General features: G+C 37.0%; 1 protein-coding gene across 3 annotated transcripts in view; it reads right to left on the bottom strand.

Moving 5' to 3' along the window:
- The window catches only part of LOC150083665 (protein lin-54 homolog), a 270,775-nt gene that overhangs the window by 10,083 nt on the left and 236,339 nt on the right, over window positions 1–24,353 (bottom strand). For all 3 annotated transcript variants that reach the window (XM_090378108.1, XM_090378106.1, XM_090378107.1), the window contains exons 11-12: window positions 22,367–22,566; window positions 7,640–7,815 (exon numbers count right to left, since the gene is read on the bottom strand). In XM_090378108.1, the coding sequence (XP_090234234.1) occupies window positions 7,640–7,815; window positions 22,367–22,566 (376 nt within the window). The remainder of the gene's footprint in view (window positions 1–7,639; window positions 7,816–22,366; window positions 22,567–24,353) is intronic.

Raw genomic sequence — 24,353 nt, 5'->3', positions numbered from 1 at the left:
GTTGTTAATGACAGTAATGATAATAAGCTACTGCAACAGGATCTGGAAAAGTTGAGCAGATGGGCTGGGAAGTGGCAACTGAAGTTTAACATTGACAAACGTAAAGTACTGCATATGGGTAGCAGTACCCCCAGAGTAACGCACCAACTGGGTGGTACTACACTCAAGGTAGTGTAGAATGAAAAAGACCTGGGGGTAACTGTCCAGTCAGATATGAAGTTTTCTGAGCAGTGCAAAAAGGCTGCAAGGGTAGCTCATGATGTCTTGTCAATGATAAACAGGAATTTTGCTAGCAGATATAAGGGGGTGATTGTCTCCTTGTATAAGGCAATGGTTAGGCCACACCTTGAGTACTGTATACAGGTCAGAAGGCCTCATTTTAGGAAAGATGTAGAGCTACTGGAATGAGTACAGAAAAGGGCAACAAGACTGGTGAGTGGATCAAAGGGTTGGCGTTACCAAGAAAGGCTTAAGTTCTGCAAATTGCAGCTTCTGTAGACTAGGCAGCTGCAAGGTGATCTAATTGAGGTCTATAAGGCCTTGAATGGATTGAGCAAGCTCAATGCTAATGGGATTCTTCCTCTTGCTCAGATTACTCACCTGAGGGGGCATATATTCAAATTGAAGAAAGACAATTGAAGAATAGATGTGCGGAAATTCGCCTTTAGCCAGAGAGTGGTTGATAGTTAGAACCCACCTGTTAGGTGATGCTATGCAATTTAAAAAGATATAGTAGCACTGAACCCTGAGGGACTTTGCTAATAACATTAATCCAAGAAGAGCAATGCCCATTTATAACCATCCCCTGTCTTATGGCACTCGACCATCCTTTTATCCATAGCAGTAACTTATCCTTTAAGAAACACATGCTGTGATTTCCATATAATTTCATTCCTGTTAAAATGATCCTGCAACCGCTGATTAAATTATTTTCCCTGGAACAGAAGTCAAGATATTTTATAGTTCTCATTTGTGGCCTGTGGTGGTGTTTCAAAATGCATATTTCCTGACTACTTTATGTCTGCTGATTGCTCTGGTACTTCAGCCTAACTTGTCCATCATATAAGTTTATGGAATCAGTTCAGTGGAACATTTATTTTACATTTGAAGGTATATCAGGCTTAGTGTCGAAGTTTGCAGATGATACAAAGATTGGCAGGGTTGTTAATGACAGTAATGGCAGTGTGCTACTGCAACAGGATCTAGATAATTTGGGCAGATGGGCTAAAAAGTGGCAACTGAAATTTGACCTTGACAAATGCAAAGTACTGCATATGGGTAGAAGTAACCCGAGAGAAAAGTGTCAACTGTGTGGTACTACACTTAAGGTGGTAGAAAATGAAAAAGACCTGGGAGTAATTGTGCAGTCAGATATGAAGTTTTCTGAGCAATGCAGACAGGCAGTCAGGGCAGGTCATGGGGTTTTGTCAATGATATATAGGAATTTTGCTAGCAGGGAAAAGGAGGTGATTGTCCTTCTGTATAAGGCAATGGTCAGGTCACACCTTGAGTACTGCGTACAGGTCTGGAGGCCTCATTTTAGGAAGGATGTCGATTTGCTTGAGCGTGTACAGAGAAGGGCAACAAGATTGGTGAGGGATATGAAGGGATCCTCTTACCAAGAGAGGCTAAAGTTCTGCAAATTGCAGTGGCTGGAGACTAGGCACCTGCGGGGTGATCTGATTGAGGTGTATAAGGCCTTGAATGGGTTGAGCACGCTGAATTCTGATGGGATCCTTCCACTTGTTCAGATTACGAACCTAAAGGGGCATAAATTCAAATTAAGAAAAGACAGATGTAGAATAGATGTGTGGAAATTTGCCTTTAGCCAGCGGGTGGTTAATTGCCGAAACAAACTTCAATCTGTCGTTGTGGAAGCTGATAGGTTGAATAAATTTAAGGAGGAACTGGACAGGCATTTGGAGGGAATGGTGTGATTTTTTTTTTTTTGGCTGATGCTGCATAAGCTCATACACTTGCTTTCTTGCATCACATGCCACTACTACTACTACTATTTATAAAACATGTATTTAGTAAGTCTGTTGTAGTGTTTCTCATTGCCAATTTAAGTTCCTAATTTTTCATTACATGTAATTTTTGCACATTTGGTAGAGCATAACCTATATCCATTTTGGTCTTTTCAAAACTTTCAATTTTTGTGCTCATTGCAGACAACATGTATAAAAAAAATCATAGTACAGGTAGAAGCGAAGCATACACTAGCAAGTATAGCAAAAAATGAACTGCTGAGGTTCATTCAAAGTGAAGGCATTTTAAGGAACCAAAGTGGGATGATCATCAAAAAGAAACCAATAGATAACAAATTCTTGCATATAAAATACATTAGAAATGTGCAGAAAAAAAAACTGTTGAGAAATAGATGATTTCTCCAGTTAAAAGATTGTGATATTGTCAAATACTTCCATTTTTTCTTTTAAGACTACAAATGATCATGATAAACAGGGAAAATTAGTAATGATAAAAATTTATCCAGCAACAAGAAATCTAATTACAGTGGGCAAAGAGATTTTGGTGAGATAAAAGGAAACTAGCTCTTTTCAGTTTTCTTAGGTTATTTCTGAACCTGGACATATAAATTTATATTGAACATTAGCTTTAAAAAATCAAATACCCGAATTTCACATTATTTTAGAAAATAAACATCACTTATTAATTGTTGATGAAACAGAGGAGTAGAAGAGAGACGACTCATAATTATGAGTTATTTGCTATGTGTACCTAATTATATATCTGGTTGATGCATATTGCTTGTCATTTGTGTGCATTTCTTTCTTTCTTTCTTTTCTCCTTTGTATAAGTCAATAAGGAAAAATGACACCATTGTGGCTTCGTGAATTCACGGGGCAATTTTTGTTGTGTCTGGATAATTAACAACAAAATCACATTGCAGTCTATAACAAAAATAGTTAAATATGCTTATAATCTCTAATTTGAATATCATTGTGGAGATCAAGACAGAAGTTGTGAATTGCATGTATGCCGCAATATTGTGCTATGTAAAGCTAATTGAATGAATGAAAGATAAGAAGATCATGCTCTTCTTTCACTGTTCCTTGGTATGGAATCAATCAGTCATAATGAGGAATGCTATTTCTGTCTTTAAAAAATTTCAGGTTTTTGAAGAAGCAAAAATAAAACAGAATATTGAAATGTTTTTGCAATGACGATAGCCCCACAGGGAAGTCTTCTTCTGTGTGGAAATGACTTCCATGTGGGACTATCGTCATGTTATTACAGTCTTCGTACTGATGTACCACCAACTATTTGGCAAGAACTTTCTATTCCAAGTAGAGATGAATACCAAATGGAAGATTCAAGATACATTCCACAGCATGGCAAAGAACCATACTTAACTGAACAAAGTGAGCTGATGACCTACTAAGCAATTTAAATTTATCAAAACACAGAAAACTTCTGGGATCAAGACAATTAGTATTAGTAATGGCCACATGGTGCAAGGAAGCCTATGGCTTATGCTGGACCAGCCAAAAAAAAAAATAAATAAATAAATAAAATAACAAAAAAAATAAAATAATAATAATAATAATAAGAAGAAAATTTTAAAAATAATAATAATTAATAAGAGAAAAGGAGATAGCAACCTATGCATTTCTCTCCTCTAGTAGGTAATTATCTAGCTGACCTTTGAATTTCCCCAAACTGTCAGTCTCTACCACCCATGTAGGTAACTTATTCCAGTAATTTAAAACTTTCTGGCTAAAATAAAACTTCCTGCAATCCAGTATAAACATCTCCCCCCATAACTTGAAGTTATGGCCCCTTGTTCTAGAATTATTTATAACCGTGAAAATTTTATCCTTGTTCATTTTGCTTATGCCTCTCAGAGCCTTATGCCATTTGTCTTAAAAAAATTTCAGGTTTTTGAAGTAAAAATAAAACAGAATATTGAAATGTTTTTGCAATGACAATAGTCCCACATGGAAGCCTTCTTCCATGTCGAAAAGGCTTCCATGTGGGAATCAAACACCTCAATCAAGTCTCCTCTAAGGGGCTTAGTTTCCAAGCTCTGAAACCCGCATATTCGAAGTCTTTCCTCATATGGATGCCCTTTTACCGATCTCACCAAATGAGTTAACTGTCTTTGGACCCTTTCAACAAGCACAATGTCTTTCTTTAGGTGCAATCTCCAAACTTGAACAAAGTATTCCAAGTGTGGTCTACCCCTATATAATCGGATTATGATATCGCTACTAGTAATTGTTTGATAAATCATCGATAGGACATCATGGGTGCTTCCCTTGCAACCAGTCTACAATGTTCAGAGAATTTCATGTCTGAACATATCGTAACACCCAAGTCCCTTTCTTCCACTACTGACTGTAATTCATCTCCACCAAGTGTATAACTTATTTTGAGGTTACTGTTTCCCAGGTGTAATACCTTACACTTTGCTGGATTAAAGCATAGCTAGCAATTTTCTTACCATTCCTAAAGTTTATCTAGGTCACTCTGAAGAAGCTCTGCTTGGCGGTGATAATTAACTACTCTATACCATACCAATCTTTACATCATCTGCAAATTTAATCATCACGCCCTCTATCCCTTCATCAATGTCATTTATGAAAATCAAAAACAACAGTGGTCTCAATACTGATCCTTAGGGAACCCCCCACTTCTTACATCAACCCAATCTGAGGAATAACCATTTATCACAACCCTCTGCCTCCTGCCATTCAGCTATCCATCTAAGGATTTTCCCTGTGATTCCATCCTGTTCCAGCTTATAAAGTAACTGCTCGTGTGGGACTGAGTCAAATGCTTTGCTGAAATCCAAATAAACAATGTCGAAATTATTCCCTAAATCCAGCTCAGGAGTGACCCTTTCAAAATAGCTACCCAGATTAGTTAAACATGATTTTCCCTTTAACAAAACCATGCTGAGTATCCTTCAGAATTCCATTTATATCTAAATGATCCTGAATTCCATGTCGACTATACTGACCATATCGTACCACCCAAGTCCCTTTCTTCCACTACTGACTGTAATTCATCTCCACCAAGTGTATAACTTATTTTGATCATTGTCTCTATGATTTTCCCTACTACTGAAGTTGGATTAACCGGCCGGAAATTTCCCACTTCACTCTTCGAACTGCCCTTATGTATTAGAGACACACTGGTACTTTTCCAATCCAATGGAATCACTTCCGAGTCCAGTGATGTTCTCACAATTAGTCTCAATGTTTCAATGCACTCGCTTGCCATCTCCCTTAAGATTATAGGGCATATGTCATCAACCCCAGGAGCCTTACTGGCCTGTAGGCTTGAAAGTTTTTTCATTAAAACATATGAAATTTCAACATTATTAATTACATATTTTTCAACTTCACTCGCATAATTTCTCACTGATGTAAAGATTTTTTATTCTGTAAATATCGATGCAAAATAACTGTTGAGTTCATCTGCAATTTCATCTGGGCTATCTAATACTATACCATGTCCATTACATAAGGGTCTGATCTGGTTTGTCCTTCTCTTCTTTGCATTTAATATATGTGAAGAATTCTTCATCTCCCCTCCCTTTGCCAGCGATTTCTCATAATCTGCCTTTGCCAGCCTGACCTTTTCTGTGGCACTACAAGAATGGAATTTGCTAGCTGATGGAAAAAGAACTTCTGTGTTTAGGAAGTGAAACAAAAAATTTTGTCATTTTACTGAGTGTAACAGTCCCATTGCGTAGATCAGTGGTGTCCAACCTATGGCCTGCATGGAAAGTGAACTAAAGTGAACAGCATTTTAAATTTTGTTAATTATCAAAAAAATTTTTTTTTCATTATATGTTTTGTTCAGTAAATGTAATTGTGTATTGTGCTTAATAAAATTTTCAAATATTTTCAATTTTAGGTGTACCATTATATTTATTTATTCACCTTAATATTGAAAAGCAGTGATCCTTTTCAGGTTGTAAATTTTCTAAAGTGAGCATTTAAAAGTAAAGTATTTTTTTTAAAAAACAAAAGTAAGTAATATTTTTATAATTTTAATAAAATCTAAAAAATAAATCACTGACATAGATTTGCTGCACATAAAAGTATTGGTAACTTACACTTTTTATATATAGCCGAAAATAAAAAAAAACAGTAACATGAAAACAGAAACTTCCTTTTACATGTAACAAGATATGGAAAATGTAACACACTAATTTTTTTCAAATCAATCAGTGCGGTCGGCAAAACAAATCTAACTCTGAATATGGTCCCTGTATGGGAAAGGGTTGGACATCACTAGCCTAGATGATAAGTGGGCTGATGAAATTTGGGATTTCATCAGCCCACTTATTATTTGAGATATGAACACAAAGCTGAAGAATGGAAGCTATTCATTAACTCATTTGAAGTAAGTTTAAAGGCAATTTTATTACATAATAGAAACACAAAACCTTCAATAGCCTACTATGCTGAAATAAAAGAAATTTATTTCTAGAAATTGAGTGTTCCAAGTATTGAACACAATCACATTGAATTGAATTTAATATTGAATACAATCACGTCTGACAATTATGTGGTGATTTTAAGGCCCTCACACTTTTATTTAGATTGTAGAGTGGATTTACCAGCACCGTTTTTAAGGATTAGCTAGTCTTTCAAATGCATAGTTTATTTTATTTATTTAATTTTGGATGAAAGAAATGTTGACAACTGTAAAAATTTAAGCTGCTTAAAATATGCCTTTTACATTCATATCTATATTTCCTCCCATTAACTGAGTGTTGTTAACGATGAACTAAGTGAAAGGTTCCACCAGAATATAAGTATAACAGAACAATGCTATCAAGGAAGGTCAAACTACATATAAGAGAGAAAAAAAATCTTAAATTATCTTAATATTTTTATATAATGTAAGAATATGATGTTTTATTAATGAATAAACATTTATTCTCTTTTAAATAACATTATTATTTCAAAAGCATAATAAAAGCATGTACGCTCATATCTCCTTACATAATAATAAATTATAAAAGATAACAAATAATATAAGCAAACAAGTTTTTGCTTGTCATTAATAAGTCACACCTTATGCTTATTGAGAACAAAAAAAAAAAAAAAAAAAAAAAAAAAAAATTGTTAATCACCTAAACAAAAGTTGCGTTTCAAATGGTGTGATTGGTTTTGAAGATGACTTTAGCAAGTTACATCATGGGAAATAAGAGAAAGTGCATTTAAAAATAAAAAAATTATCAGTTAAGAAGAAATTTAAATAAAATAAATATTGTTTATATTCTAGGACAACCACCTGGTCAGAGTTTGCAAGATTCTTAGTAGAGTATCATTTTTCTTTCTATTCCAGATAAAAACATAAAGATTAAGTATTTTTAAATAATATTTTTTTCAAGAAAAATAATTTCATCTGCACTTTCTGAAAAACGTTCTATTTTATATTTGAGAATGGCTTTTAATTAGAATATGTAAATTAAAAATCTTTTGAAAAATAATAGTTGAAAATGATGTAAATAAAACAAATAACATTGGATTCTTGGGGTATTATTTAATTTGCTTCACAAATAGATATACTGATGACAAAATAAATATAAAAGTTTATACAAAAAATGAAATAAACATAGCTATGTCAATCAAACATTTTATAAAATACATCTAACCTTTTGTTTTATTTGCACATTCTATAATCTGCATGAGACAACGTCCAAATTCATCTAACACAAGCCTTTCTACAATTGAAGGAGGCAACCCAGATCTTTCTCCATTTTCTGCTTGAGCTAATAAACACAGGCAAGTAGCTTCTACAACTTCTTGAGTAATAAAAGCAAATGGCAACCTGGAAAAATTAGGATTCATTTTCAGAATATAATGTTAAAATCTCTCCTTCTAGACAGATAATTTGCTGAATAAAATCTTTTGAATTTTTTAAAAACTAATAATATAGTATAAGTTGCAAAATAACATTTCACAAATGCATACTGAATAATTAAATGTAATAAGAAATTATTATTAACAGCCACCACTAGCCCTATAAAGTCCCAATAACAGTTAAACAGGATTTTTGCAACTTATTTGGAAGGATATTTATATTAATATAATGTTAATTATACGTTTGAGTCAGGCTATGCAGAATAGTTATCTAAAATAAGATAATTGCACATTTGCCATCAAGTTTCAGATGTACAGTATGCACAAACCTTTGGGAGAACTGATTGTCAAAGTAGTCTCTGTGATTATTTTCATGGCAAATAATGAAAATATCTTTATCCCCCTTAAGAATAGAACCACAACAGCTCCAAAATCTTAGTATGTCATCATTTATAGTAATGAAGAATATTGCATATGGGTAGCAGTAACCCCAGAAAAATGTACCAACTGGATGGTGTTACACTCGGGTAGTGGAGAATGAAAGAGAACTGGGGGTAATTGTGCAGTCAGTTTTCTGAGCAGTGTAGACAGGCTGCCAGAGTAGGTCATGGGGTCTTGTCAATGATATACAGGAATTTTGCGAATTTTGTATAAGACAATGGTCAGGCCACACCTTGAGTACTGCGTACAGGTCTGGAAACCTCATTTTAGGAAGGATGTAGAGTTGCTAGAACGAGTACAGAGAAGGGCAACAAGACTGGTGAAGGGAACAAATGGATGCTCTTATGTAGAAAGGCTTAAGTTCTGCAAATTGCAGAGTCTGGAGACTAGGCACCTGCGAGGCGATCTGATTGAGGTGTATAAGGTCTTGAATAGATTGAACAGGCTGATGGGATTCTTCCTCTTGCTTAGATTACAAACCTGAGGGGCATAAACTGAGGAAAGACAGTTGTCGAATAGATGTGCAGAAATTTTCCTTTAGCCAGCGGGTAATTGATTGCTGGAACAAAGTTCCATCTGTCATTGTGGCAGTTGATAGCTTAAATAAATTCAAGGCAGAACTAGACAAACATTTGGAACGAATGGATGGGTGAAATGGGAAGGTTTTTTTTTTTTTTTGATATGCTGTATAAGCTTGCTTTCTTGCATAATATGCCTCTAGCTAGTGCTAATAAAATCATTCAAATAAAAATATCCAGAGTTTTATGCTTGATCCATAAAACTCTAGATAGCTTTAGGTGTATCATCACTGCTTAATACTTCCTTTTTTGTTTCTTAAGAATGAATTTTTTAAATTCTGAAACCATACTAATCACTTAAATTTTTTTCACTGATAATGCTTTTTTTTTTTTTTTAAGTTCGTGTAATAATTGTACAACTTTATAACTTGGAATGAGAAAAAAAGAAGAAATCCTACTTGGTATATTTAAGCAATAATAAACAGTTTGATTGAATTAATCACTTTTGAATGATGTGAAAAAAGGAAAAAAAAAAACAATTAACAAACCAATCAAAATACAGTAGAGCATCGAAAATCCAAAAGTCAATAATCTGACCGAGCCAGCATTTATTATTATTATTTTTACACTGGTGTAATAAAATAATTGCAGTAAGCGCTGGTTATTGTGATCACATTTGCGAATTGAATTTTGATTCTATTAAAGGGCGATTGTAATAAGCAAAAATTGGAGGATTGGAGGAAAAATCGACGGGCTATAAAAATGAAAATATAAAGCACAAATTTATACTTTTATTTTACCTTACCAATTAGCAAAATTAAATGATACGTGAAAATTAGAAGAATCCACAGGTTAGCAAAATAAAAATAAATTTACGCTTGCGTACATAGCTTAATTAATATACAAACAGTACTAACTAAACATAACACTTTGTAATCTGATATTTCTGTTCACCGACTTTTTTTCTTCTTTTTTTTTCTTTTTTGGGCTATAAAATCTAAAACAGTATAAAAAAAAAAAAAAAAAGATAAACATCAAAAATAACAAAGAACACGGCATGTAGAAGAGCAACATGATATGCGCAAGTGAGACACAGACAAAAATGTTTACAAAGCTTAGATATAGGAATGAAGAGATTATGAAGGTTTACAGAGTTTTATTTTATTGTACTGAAGTTACAGTCTTCTTCTTTTAAAAGGAAGCAGAAATTTTTAACAATTAAATCGAAGATTGAGATTTTATACAGACTTTCAAGGGGAGAAAGTGGGTCTTCATCAGTGAGATTTTACGAGGATGGAAAGTCAACCATAACAGAAATTAAAAACAAAAAGGAAAAAAAATTTAAAAGTTTGCATCAAAACTTCATTCAGATGATGGTGCAAAAAAAAAAAAAACAAAAAAAAAACACACTATGAGAACAGCTAATGACCCATCCCTCAAAGATGCAGTTTGTAAGGCAATAATTGCTCCGTGTATATTGTCTGTAAATTGTATGTTCTGTAGTCTGTTTTCTGGACGAAAAACCATGCTACCTTCACCTGAGCCCGACTACAACCTCAATATGAAAAGGGCCCATAAAAATTCCTCCCATCATTGACGGGACTCGAACTCAGGTCTTTTACACCCAGGGTGTGGAGGATGGCGATTCTAGCAATTGTGCTACCCGTGAGGGCTAGGTACAAGCAACAAACTGAATACTGTCCAACTCAACTACTCTTGCTGAAAAGAGTGAGAGATCGCAGCAAAGAAAAGATGTTCGAAAATGGTGCAACAAAAAATAAGTAATTATTTTCGTTAAAGGCCTATACATATGTGTTATTGCTACTGAAAGTTCCATTTGTTTTGTTACCTATGAAGAAAAATACGTAAGTGCAACTTAGTGTTTTTATTTCCAAACTTACTAAACCTTTTTTTTTAGTCTCCAGAACTGTATTTTTGATAAGTTCAAAAATCCGAAAAAAGCGGAATTCCGAACTACCGCATCCCAATTAGTTGGGATTATCGACATACTACTGTATATATATTAAAGCCTTCTGCAAAGTTGATGAGATACTGCTGCTATGTTAAACAAGACAACTACAGAATTCCACCCAGAAGAAAAATGAAGACTCCCAAATAAGAAAATAACCAAAATCTAAAGAAACAGGAAAGAAACGAAAGAATACGGAAACCACAGGCATAATTCTCTTATTCCCAATAGCTGTGAGTGCTCCCCTGAAAAAAACATGCCTGTAATTTTCTTATTCTTTCAGTACTTTCCAATTTCTTTGAATTTTAGCTATTTTATTACTTCTGAGTCTGTATTTGTCTTCGAGGAAGAATTATGAAAGAATAAATGAAATGCATTTAATAGGAAGATAACGTAAACTTAAAAAATAGCTTTAATCACTTTTCTAGAGCACCACATGAATTTCACTGGGATTGTTTAACCTTGAATTTGCTTGGCACCTGGGACCTAAGGTTTATGAGGCCATCACTTCTACAGTGAAGCAAAGTTACTATAATGCAACTCAAAATAATCAGAATTGCAAGCAGCAGTTGTACCAGTTGTAATAAAAATATAATACAACTCAAGGAGAGTACTCTCAGAATAGTCGTATTTATGTTTAGTCACATTTAATATATGAGCCTGGTAATGTTTTGACTGTTCCCCATAAATTAATAAACCCACACCTGCCAGTGTATATGAGAATTTCTATAAACAAAATGGTGCTCATGTGATGATTTATTTGGCATTTTATCCGGCTGCTAGGAAATGGGTATACAAGAGAAGTTGCTTAAAACAGAACTGTTTGTTGTTATTGATGCATTTTATTGTACTCTATTGGTATGTTTCTCTTGGCACAAAGGCTACTGTGCCTGCCGTATGATATTAATGCATTATATGAGGGAGATTAGATGTATTGCTTACTTAATTTAAGCTTGTTCATAACGAACATGTTTAATTTAGTTTCGTGTTGCTTGATGTTCAGAGCTTGCACTTGAACATCAAGCAACACAGCGGCAAACCATAAGGCAGAACATGCTGGTCCCAAAGGAACTAGTTGTTGTAGGTGACTCTATTGTCAGAGAAACGGGGAACATATTGTGCAAAAAGGATAGATGGAACAGAACCAGGGTATGTCTGCAAAGATTGATGACGTTGTAGAGCAGATATCATCTTTTAAGGGCACAAAGGGTAATATTGTTGTACATGTTGGCACTAATGATATTAAGAGTAGGAGACCGGTGGAATTACTTAACAAGTACAAGTCAATGCTGAAAAAAAGCCGAGAGTTAAGGGGCGAATTTGAAAGTGTCTGCAATTCTGCCCAGACATGACAGGAGGGAGTAAATAATGAGAGCCTTGTCGATCAATTCAGCACTGGAGAGATTGTGAAAGACTCAAGGGGTAGAATTTTTCTCAGCCTGGTCTGTGCTTGTTAACAGAAGAAACTGCTTCTACAGGGATAGGATACACTTAAATAGAAAGGGTGCAAGAATATTTGCTGATGCTATCAAGGCAGAGTTAGGTGGGTCAGAAAACTGCTACCTTGGGGGGATACACGGACTAATAGATTAACAGTAGCCGCTGGCAGAGGTAAAAGTGATTCTTGCACTACTTCTATTGAAATGCAATTGAGCAGCAGTCTGGAAAGCAAGGTAATGGGGATTTCCAGGACTGCTGGGAATCATAGTGGAACAAATAAATACATGGGCTGTGTTAGGGTAACTAAGAGTAGAAACAGGTGCATGTATACTTCCATGTACACAAATGCTAGGAGTACGGTTAATAAATTCGATGAGCTGGAAGTGCTAGTCAAGACATCAGAGTCAGATATGGTTGGGATATCAGAGACATGGTGTCACACAGACATAAGCAGTGCAGAACTGGAATTTGGGGAGTACAATGTGTACAGAGAGGATAGACAGGACAGAAAGGGAGGAGGGGTTATGCTGTTAGTTAAGAAACACATAAAATCTAAGGAAGTGCATCCAATTGATGTTGGGGGACAATGCAATGTTGAGTGTGACATAAGCACTGGGAAAGGAAAAATGAGAGTAGGTGTGTATTATAGGCCAAATGAATTTGATGAGTATAATGAGAAATTGTGCAGAGAAATAGAGTGGGCCAGTAAACCAGAGTTTCTTATAATGAGGGATTTTAATTTCCCAGATATTGACTGGAATTTGTGGGTTGGTCGCTCACACACTAGCAAGGCTTTTGTGGATTTATTGGATAATTGTTTTCTACAGCAGCATATTCGGGAGGCAACTAGAGGGAGTAATACTCTTGATCTGATTATCAGTAGTGATTCTTCATGCATCAAGAATCTGCAGATAAAGGAACCACTAGGTGGCAGTGATCACAGTGTGCTGAAGTGGGATTTACTGAAAGAGTTAACTACCATCAAGACTAAAGGGAAGGGTTTTTGCTTTCGTAAAGGCGACTACGGTGGTCTCAGACAGTATTTAAATTCTATACAGTGGGACCAACTGATGATGCTACCAACAGCAAATTCAAAATGGGAAGTATTCAAAGAATTAATCTTGGAAGCTACTAGGCTTTTCATACCAACAAAGAAATATTGATCAAGATTTAGGACTAAATGGATGTCAGATGAACTAATTAGACATGTGACACAGAAGAAAAATGCATGGGATAGATATAAATTAACATGTTACACAGAAGCCTATGATAGATATAAGCAGGTCTGTAACCAAGATGCAAAGCTGGTTAAGCAGGTGAAGGCAGATTACAAGAAATCTTTGGCAAAGGATGCAAAGAAAAACAGCAAAGAGTTCTTTACTTATGTAAACTCTAGAAGGAATGGGATGAATCAGATTGGTCAACTTGATATTGATGGTTCAACTGTTGATGATCCTGCTCAGGTAGCTAACAAACTAAATGAATATTTTGCATCTACATTCACACATGAGAAATTATTCAGGGAGGGGAATGCCAGAGGTGTATTCAACTCTGGCAGTAAGCTAGATAATCTTGTAATAACTGAGAGTAAAGTGGATGAGAAATTTTTGAAGACAAACACAAGAAAAGCAGGATCATTTAGACAAGACTTCAGTTATAGCTCAGACACAGCATGGTTTTGTTAAGGGGAAGTCTTGCCTGACCAACTTGATTGGATACTATGATGCAGTCACAAAAGAACTGGATGCAGGGAATAACTTTGATATTATATACTTGGATCTTAGAAAGGCTTTTGATACTGTTGCACATGGAAGACTGCTACACAAATTGGAGCAGTGTGACATTGGAGGCAAACTGCTGCTATGGATAAAGGGGTGGTTGAGGGGGAGAAGACAGAGAGTGGTAATCAATGGACACTGCTCATCGTGGACTGATGTTATTAGTGGAGTCCCTCAGGGCTCAGTGTTGGGTCCATTATTGTTTTCTGTATTTATAAATGATATTGATGATGGTATATCGGGCTTAATGTCCAAGTTTGCAGACGATACAAAGGTTGGCAGGGTTGTCAAGGACACTACTGACACTATGCTGCTGCAACAGGATCTGGAAAGGTTGAGCAGATGGGCTGAGAGGTGGCAAATGAAGTTTAACATTGATAAATGTAAAGTACTACACATGGGAAACAGCAACCCCAGAGCAACGTATCAACTCTGTGGTACTACACTGACAGTGGTAGAGAATGAAAGGGACTTGGGGGTGGTTGTGCAGGCAGATATGAAGTTCTCTGAGCAGTGCAGACGGGCTGCAAGAGTAGCTCATGAAGTATTGTCAATGATATACAGGAATTTTTCCAGCAGGGATAAGGAGGTGATTATTCCATTGTATAAGGCGATGGTCAGGCCACACCTAGAGTACTGTATACAGGTCTGGAGACCTCATTTCAAGAAGGATGTAGAGCTGCTGGAACGAGTACAGAGAAGGGCAACAAGATTAGTGAATGGAACAAAGGGGTGCTCTTACGAAGAAAGGCTTTTAAGTTTTGCAAATTACAGTGTCTGGAGACTAGGCACCAGCGAGGTGATCTGATAGAGGTATATAAAGCCTTGAATGGTTTAAGCATGCTCAATGCTGATGGGATTCTTCCTCTAGCTCAGAAAAATCACCTGAGAGGGCATAAATTCAAATTGAGGAAAGACAGATGTGGATAGACGTGCGGAAATTTGCCTTTAGCCAGCGGGTGGTTGGTTGGTGGAACAGACTTCCATCCCTTGTGGTGGAGGTTGATAGCCTAAATAAGTTTAAGGCTCAGCTGGACAGGTATTTTGAACGAACAGAGGGGTGAAGTGGAAGTGGGTTTTTTTTTTTTTGGCTGATGCTGCATAAGCTTGCTTTCTTGCATCAAATGCCTCTACTAATGCTAATGCTAAGGCACTTGGGGTGAATGGAATCTATCCAGTCATATTAAAAGAGGCGGCAAAGGAAGTAAGCAAACCCTTAGCCATAATTATGAGAGCTTCCCTGAACTAAGGGGAGGTACCCATGGACTGGAGATGTGCAAATGTGACCACAATCCACAAAGGAGGATCAAAGGGAGACACAGGTAATTACAGACCTGTTAGTTTAACTTCTGTTCCAGGGAAATTAATGGAAGCACTGGTTAAAGAAGCATTGCAGGATCATCTGGACAAGACTTCAGTTATAGCTCGGACACAGCATGGGTTTGTTAAGGGGAAGTCTTGTCTGACTAATCTGATTGGATACTATGATGTAGTCACAATGGAACTGGATGCAAAGAATAACTTTGATATCATATTTTTGGATCTTAGAAAGGCCTTTGATACTGTTGCACACGGAAGACTGCTGCACAAATTGGTGCAGTGTGGCATTGGAGGCGGTTGGTGGTTATTGGGAGTGGCATTGGAGGCAAATTGTTGCTATGGATAAAGGGATGGTTAAGTGGAAGAAGACAGAGAGTGGTAATGAAAGGACACTGCTCTTTGTGGACTAATGTTATTAGTGGAGTCCCTCAGGGTTCAGTGTTGGTTCTATTGTTGTTTTTTCTTTTTATAAATGATATTGATGATGGTATATCAGGCCTTTGTAGCCAAGTGGTCAAAGCGGGAGTGCAGTAGCACACGCTCTTTGAGTAGACCGGGGTTCAAGCCACTGACTGCTAAATACGGTCAATCTGCCAACCCGCATTGAACCAGTGTGGCAGATTATGGTCCATTTCCCTCAGCATGAATTGTTGAGGAGGCGTCCATCCTGCAGTGGGTTAATAATGGCTGCAGTTTACCTTTTATATCAGGCTTATTGTCCAAGTTTGCAGATAATACGAAGGTTGGCACGGTTGTTAATGACAGTACACTGCTGCAACAGAATCTAGAAAAGTTGAGCAGATGGGCTGAGAGGTGACAAATGTAAAGTGCTGCATATGGGAAGCAGTAATCCCAGAGTAACATATCAACTTTGTTCAGTGGTAGAGAATGAAAAGGACCTGGGGGTAATTGTGCAGGCAGATATGAAGTTTTCTGAGCTGTGCAGATGGTCTGCAAGAGTAGCTCATGGTGTCTTGTCAATGATATACAGGAATTTTTCTAGCAGGGATAAGGAGATGATCATCCCCTTGTATAAGGCAATGGTCAGGCCACACCTTGAGTACTGTATACAGGTCTGGAGACCTCATTTTAAGAAGGATGTAGAGCTGTTGGAACAAGTACAGAGAAGGGCAACAAGATTAGTGAACAGAACTAAGGGTTGCACTTATGAAGAAAGGCTTAAGTTTTGCAAATTACAGTGGCTGGAGACTAGGCACCTGCAAGGTGATCTGATTGAGGTGTATAAGGCCTTGAATGGTTTGAGCATGCTCAATGCTGATGGGATTCTTCCTCTTGCTCAGAATAATCGCCTGAGAGGGCATAAATTCAAATTGAGGAAAGACGGTTGTAGGATAGATGTGTAGAAGTTTGCCTTTAGCCAGTGGGTGGTTGATTGCAGGTATGTGATAAAATTTTTATATCTTTTGTTTTTTAACTTGTCTTTTCAAAGTAGCATTGAAAATTTATGAAGTCAAGTAGTTCACACACTGAGCATTTTCTGTCTTGTTCTATCCGTCTCTCTCTCTCTCTCTCTCTCTCTCTCTCTCTCTCTCTCTCTCTCTCTCTCTCTCTCTTTCAGCTGCTCTAAAGCAACGTTAAACTAGTCACTGATTCATGCAAGTGCTCCGTGGCCAGCCTACATAACCGTAATTAACAAGAGTAACTGACACTATGTTAGGAAGTTCAGCAAATGAGCGAAAGTGCTAAAAGAGAGAAATGTCATCTCTTTCTGCATGAATTTCAAGTATAAAGTATTACTCTATGTGGACTAATGTTATTAGTAAAGTTCCCCAGGGTTTGGTGCTGGGCGCATTGTTGTTTTGTGTATTTATCAATGATAACAATGAAAGTATAACAGACTAATGTCCAAGTCTGCAGATGATACAAAGGTTGGTAGGGTTGTTAATAAGAGTAATGACAGTATTCTGCTGCACAGGATCTGGAAAAATTAGGCAGATGGGCTGAGAAGTGGCAACTAAAGTTTAACATTGAAGTTTAATAGTACCACACTCAGGGAAGTGGAGAATAAAAAAGACCTGGGGCTAATTGTGGAATCAGATACAAAGTTCTCTGAGAGTGAGATGGGCTCTGCCAGAGCAGGTCTTGGAGTTTTGTCAATGATATATAAGAATTTTGCTAGCAGAGACAAGGAGGTGATTATCCCCTTGTATAAGGCAATGGTCAAGCCACACCTTGAGTATTGCATATAGGTCTGGAGGTCTCATTTTAGGAAGAATTTAAGGTTGCTAGGAAAGGGCAACAATTTGGTGAGAGGAACAAAGGGGGTGCTCTCACTTGCAGAACTTAAGCCAAGAGAGGCTTAAGTTCTGCAAGTTGCAGCATCTGGAGACTAGGCACCTTCGAGGTGTATATGGCCTTGAATGGTTTGAGCAGGTTCAATGCTGATGGGATACTTCCACTTGCTCAGATTAAGAACCTGAGGGGGGGCATAGATTCAAATTGAGGCAAGACAGTTGTAGAATAGATGTGCGGAAGTTTGCCTTTAGCCAGCAGGTAGTTGATTGCTGGAACAGTCTTCCATCTGTTGTAGAAGTTGACAGCTTAAATAAATCTAAGGCTGAATTAGATAAACATTTGGAGTGAATGGATGGGTGAAATGGGAAGGTTTTATTTCTTATTTTTTTATTTTTTGGCTAATGCTATATAAGATTGCTTTCTTGCATCATATGCCAATGCTAATTAAACAGCAAATAATATCCCCAAAATATGGGTACTCTCTCTTCTTAGAAGAGATGTAAGCCGACCGGGCTAGCCGGGTGGGTAAAGTGCCTGCCTGGCAACCCAAAGGTTGCGGGTTCGATTCCTGCCTCGGGCTTGGATCAAAGTACTGCAAAAACCTTGGGAGGTGCATTATGGCCACAGAAGCCTATGCGCCAACAACTACAAAAAAAAAAAAAAAAAAAAAAAAGAGATGTATAATTATAAATAATAAAAACAGAACATTTGTTTCAATGTGCATCTTCTTATACATCGGGCTACATGGCTACAAAAAGAAAATTGGGCAATCTTTCTTATTACGTGCAAAAAATTTAAAAAGATTCCACATACCTCATTATGAATTCCTTGAGAGGAATAGTTAATTTTTTTTTCTGAAGCCCATTTATTGTTATTCGCTTTCAAATTGAGCATCCAAAGTGATGACCTGAAGATACATAACACCTGTGCTGCAATTTCCCAACACAGATGCACAGCACCTATGTTAGGAAATCACATAGTTTCATTGATAGTGAATTGCACCCAAATTCTCTGAGATTCTGCATGCAATTCTTGCAGAAGCAAATATCAGTGTAAAAATTAAAGGCGCTTATATACTGTATAATGATACTATACGTAGTATACTAGCAAATTTTTGTTATAGCTCCATTCAATTTCATTATAACAACATGTGACTGCAATTGTCTCTGGTAGGCTTTTTGAATTAGCCAAGTCATTCACAAGCCACGGGACCCAATTCAGACTCTGCATTTCACTGTATATGTATTTAAAATACATTCTAAAAGACATATAAAATCCTATATCAATAGTCTCAATTAGCAACTTTGAAAGCCCTCACATTTTGAATAATCTGATATCAAATCAACAAGGATAAACTATATATTTTCTGAAAGAGTAAAACAACTTTCCTGTTATTTTATTTATTTGCATAGAGTAGAAGAATCAAAAGTACTTCATGATTATTTAGGCCAGCTAGGAATGAGCAACAAAAGGTGGGTCAGTGCACTATTTTATATATAAATACACATAGCCATAGCTTGGACAGCAGCTGATCCTTGCAACATAAAGCCCATTCCATCTTAACCTATAGTTGCTTAATCTGTTTGAGATCCAGTGACTGAGGAGGCCAATGAAGTAGTATTAGCATTAGCATTAATAGACGCATATGATGCCAGAAAGCAAGCTTATGCAGCATTAGCCAAAAAAAAAACACATCCCATTTCACCCCTCCATTCGTTCCAAATGCCTGTCCAGCTCAGCTTTAAATTTATTTAGGCTATCACCTTCCACAACAAAAGATGGAAGTCTGTTCCGCCAATCAACTACCCACTGGCTAAAGGAAAATTTCTGCACATCTATTCTACAACTATCTTTCCTCAATTTGAATATGTGTCCCCCTCAGGTTCTTAATCTGAGCAAGAGGAAGAATCCCATCAGCATTCAGCTTGCTCAACCCATTCAAGGCCTTATACACCTCAATTAGATCAACTTGCAGGTGCCTACTCTACAATTCACTGCAATTCGCAGAATTTAAGCCTTTCTTGGTAAGAGCACCTTTGTTCCCCCCTCACCAATCTTGTTACCCTTCTTTGTACTCAGTCTAGCAACTCTACATCCTTCCTAAAATGAGGCCTAAAGACCTGTACACAGTACTCTAGGTGTGACCTGACCACTGCCTTGTATAATGGGATAATCACCTCCCTGTCCCTGCTACCAAAATTCCTATATATCATTGACACAACTCCATGACCTACTCTGGCAGCCCATCTGCACTGCTCAGCAAACTTCACATTTGACTGCACAATTACTCCCAGGTCTTTTTCACTTTCCACTTCCTTGAGTGTAGTACCACACAGTTGGTAAATTTCTCTTGGGTTACTGCTACCCGTATGCAGTACTTTGCATTTGTCAATGTTAAACTTCAGTTGGAGTAACATACTGTCTTTACTGTCGTAAACAACCCTGACAGCCTTTGTATCATCTGAAAACTTGGACATTAAACCTGATATACCTTCGTCACTATCACTGATAAATATACAAAACAACAATGGGCCCAACACCAAACCCTGGGGGATTCCACTAATAAGATTTGTCCACAAAGAGTAGCGTCCATTGATTACCATTCTCTGTCATCTCCCATTCAACCATCCCTTTATCCAATTTAGCAACTTACCCTTAATGACATTCCTCTCCAATTTGTATAGCACTCTTCCATGTGCAAAGTATCAAATGCTTTCCAAGTATATGATATCAAAACTATTTTTGGCATTCAGTTCCATTTGTGACCACATCATAGTATCCACTCAAATTGGTCAGACAAGACCTCCCTTTAACAAACCCATGCTGTGTCTTAACTATTACTGCAGTCTTGTCTAGATGATCCTGCAACGCTTCTTTAACCAGTGATTCCATTATTTTCCCTGGAACACAAGTTAAACTAACAGGTCTATTGCTACTTGTGTCACCTTTTTAACCACCTTTGTGAATTGGTGATACATTTGCACACCTCCAGTCCATGGGGACCTCCCATGAGTCCAAGGAAGCTCTCATAATTATGGCTAAGGGTTTGCTTACTTCCTTTGCTGCCTCCTTTTAATAAAACTGGATAGTTCCGTACACCCCAGATGCCTTTCTTATGTTTAATTTCAACAATTACTCCTCCACTTTGCTCTGAGTTATTACAAAATCACTTAGCTCCCTGTTAGAGTTTGATAAACCTCTGGCAGTCCCCTAATTGAATAACTCCTCATGAATGAATGTAGATGCAAAATACTCATTCAGTTTATCAGCTACCTTAGCATGATCATCAATAGTCAACCCATCTATGCTAAGTGGTCCAATCTGATTCATTCCTTTCCTTCTAGAGTTTACATAAGTAAAGTACTCTTTGCTGTTTTTCTTTGCATTCTTTGCCAAGGATTTCTCGTAATCTGCCTTCGCCTGCCTAACTTCCTTTGTAGCTTGATTACAGACTAGTTTATATCTGCCTAGGCTTCTGTGTCACCTGATACTTTATATGCATCCCATACATTTTTCTTCTCTGCCACGAGCCTCATTAATTCATCTGACATCCATTTAGTCCTAAAGCTTGAACAGTATTTCTGGGTTGGAATGGAAAGCCTAGTAGCCTCCAGAATTAAGTCCCCGAAGGTTTCCCATTTAGAATTCAACGTTGCTAACATCATCAGTTGATCCCACTGTACAGGATGTAAAAACTGTCTGAGACCCCTGTAGTCACCTTTATGAAAGCAAAAGCCCTTCTCTTTAGCCTTGATGGTAGTTACATCTTTAAGTACGTATGATAAAGTTGCCCTCATTATTGTGGAACCATTTCAAATGATCTGTGCCTTGTGACATGGAGCTTCATTTTGGTGGAAATAACCATTACCATATGGATAAACTGTGAGAATGAATGTGCTCACAGAGAATGTGTGGGTATGAAGCATGATATGCCTAGTTAGCAACAATGTTCAAGTAGGAAATGGCATTCAGATGATTCACTTGGTACGATGGATACACTGATTCATGCTGATGTCAGCATAGAACAAATGGAACTGGGATCTATTGGACTGATAAAAAGTTCCTTCAGTCGATAGAGAGAGAGAGAGAGAGAACTGAATGCATATACTTATACATTATATTTTCATTTATATATTCTTTTTATCAGGACTTTTTAAATAATAATGGTGTAATTAAATCTTTTTATTACGAATATTACAAAAGAATCATACCACATCAATGGGAAAGAAATAATCATGACGTGAAATTATTACATGATCACACAAAAAAATAAATTAGGTATAATGTGATTCTTGAACTTGGATATTTTTCACAAGAGTACCAATATTAGGCAAAGTGCATATCATGACTATTTGTAAGTTTTTCTGGACATAATAATTTGTTATGTCTTTGATTTCAGAAAACAAAAGTTAAAAGGCTAAAATTATTTTTATTGCACAATAAAAATTAAATGCTTAACAAGGTGTTTGTCAAATTACCATGGGCCACTAAAATGGATCTACACGCACACCCAGTTCACAATATGTCCATCCCCATTATAGGCATTGCTAAATAACTGCTCCCAATTTTCCAAATCGAATGAATTTTTTCATTCGATTTAAAATTAAAACACTAAATTCAGACTGAAATTTTAATCTCCTTTTGACATTAACACACACAATTTACTATTTTGGACTAGGTTACATTAATAAATTGGATTTTTTAAATTCATATTAAAAATGTAGCATTATATTCTATTACATTAGTTGTATAAATGATTAGTAACTATATAAACACTTTAAATTTTGTTTACTTTACCTTTCTCCAGTAAGTGAAACTGTAGGAGGCCTAGTGGGAAGGTCCTGAATTTGGGAAGAAATCTTTGTCTTGGCAGCTGCCTGCTGTTGGACTCTAACTTCTGCTGCATCAGCAAGATGCATTAAAGTTTTTCTTTCTGAACTGTCTTCAAAATTTTTGCACCCAACACATTTGCATAAACTTGTACATAGAATTTTTGCCTATAAATTATAGAAATGAAACTTAGTGATCGGAAAACTCTAGATGAAATATAAAGTTCTTTCAGAGAAAAAAAAATCTAAAATTAGAAAGATGCTTTCCACATAACAAATACAGTGAGATCTCACTTTGAATACTGTATTCGAGTTTGAAAGTTGTATCCAAAAAGAGACAGAACTTCAACATAGAAATCAAAGGACAACCAAACTGGTGAGAGGCACTAATTGTTTTCCTTACAAAAAAATGGTATAGAAGGTGCAGACTGCAAGCATGACAATCAGACAGTGCTGGAATTGGAGGGGACTGATGGAGGTTTATAAAATCCTGAAGAGGATGGGCAAAATAAATGAGAGAGACATTTTTTCAATGGTAGGAAAGACAAAGCACAAATATAAAACGCTAAGGAGCAATGGTGTGCTGGTTAGTTAGTTAGTTAGTTATTTTGGTTTTTAGGAGCATTAGCAACTAAGGGCATATTGCTCCGGGATATTCAGTGATCATTCCCTGACCTTTCGGCATCCTCCGTATTTGGTGGCGATGGGCTAGAACCCCGGTCTAATCAAGAAGCGTGTGCTATGCACTGCTGCTCCTTCCCACCTGGGTAGAGAGGCGCCTGGAGTGCTGGACCTCGTGAAGTTTTAGACTGCAGTTTGCAAAAGGCTACATAGAAATTTGCAGTATTTGTTACATGTTTAAGTGTTTTCTTTTTCATAACACACTGAGTTCTACTCATAGGTTAATATAAAAAAGAAGAGTAAATCAGGTAGCCTGATCTCAATTCCAACCTCAATGATGTCCATTTCCACGTGTTCGGACTGTTTTGAAAAAAAGAGAGGGAATTATAGAAGCCAATTCAGAAGAACAGTGCCCGTGGAAGTATCTGTAGAAAAGGCATGAAGCAGAAACAGTACGTCTATGAGACAGAGAGTGCAGAGACTCTGTGAGAAATGAGTCATTAATTAACCTAACTGCCCTCATCTGAATTGAATCTAGAAAAGCTGAGAGAGATTTTGGGGGCACCACCCCAGATGTGGGACAATATTCCATGGCAGGGCAGATTTGCGATTTATACAGCGTGAGCAGCTGTTTGGAAGAAAAGTAACGCCGAGAGCGAAAGAGAAAAAACAAGTTTTTTAGATGCAGAGGAAGCAATATTTGTAATGTGCTTGTGCCAAGAGAGATTAGAAGTCAGGGTAATCCCCAAAAGAGCTATATCATTTTGCCTAGAAATAGCAGTGTCACTAAAGGTAAGCATAGGAGCACAAGAATCCTTTTTGTTTGTTGTTATTTGGTTTTTTAGGAGCATTAGAAACTAAGGCCATATTGCTCCGGGGATATGCGGTAGTCATTCCCTGACCTTTCTGCATCCTCCGTATTTGGTGGTGACAGGCTCGAACCCCGGTTTAATCAAGAAGCGTGTGCTACGCACTGCTCCTTCCCACCTGGCAACGGGAGGTGCCAATCCTTTTTGTGCGATATAAGACATGCTTTAGAAGGGTTGAAATCAACTAAGTTGTCTTTGCTCCACTGGAGAATTACCTGAAGATTGGCATTTAAGGACTTGGTAGCAGATTTTCGAGAAGTTGAAGCTAATTGAGCAGGGCAAGGTTTCTCAAAATGGAAAGTGGAATGCAATGTGCTATCATCGGCAAAACTATGGATAGGATTTCCAGTCAATGGAAGAAGGTGACTAATATACAAGATGAAAAGAGTGGGGGAAAGAATTGAACCTTGGGGACACCAGCATTAGTGGAGTGGTTAGAAGACAGAGAGCCACCTACCATCACAC

This window comes from Mastigoproctus giganteus, chromosome 7 (assembly GCF_048544385.1).
Source record: "Mastigoproctus giganteus isolate SK-2022 chromosome 7, ASM4854438v1, whole genome shotgun sequence".
NCBI lineage: Eukaryota > Metazoa > Arthropoda > Arachnida > Uropygi > Thelyphonidae > Mastigoproctus > Mastigoproctus giganteus.
This window is presented reverse-complemented; position numbering and strand designations above follow the sequence as displayed.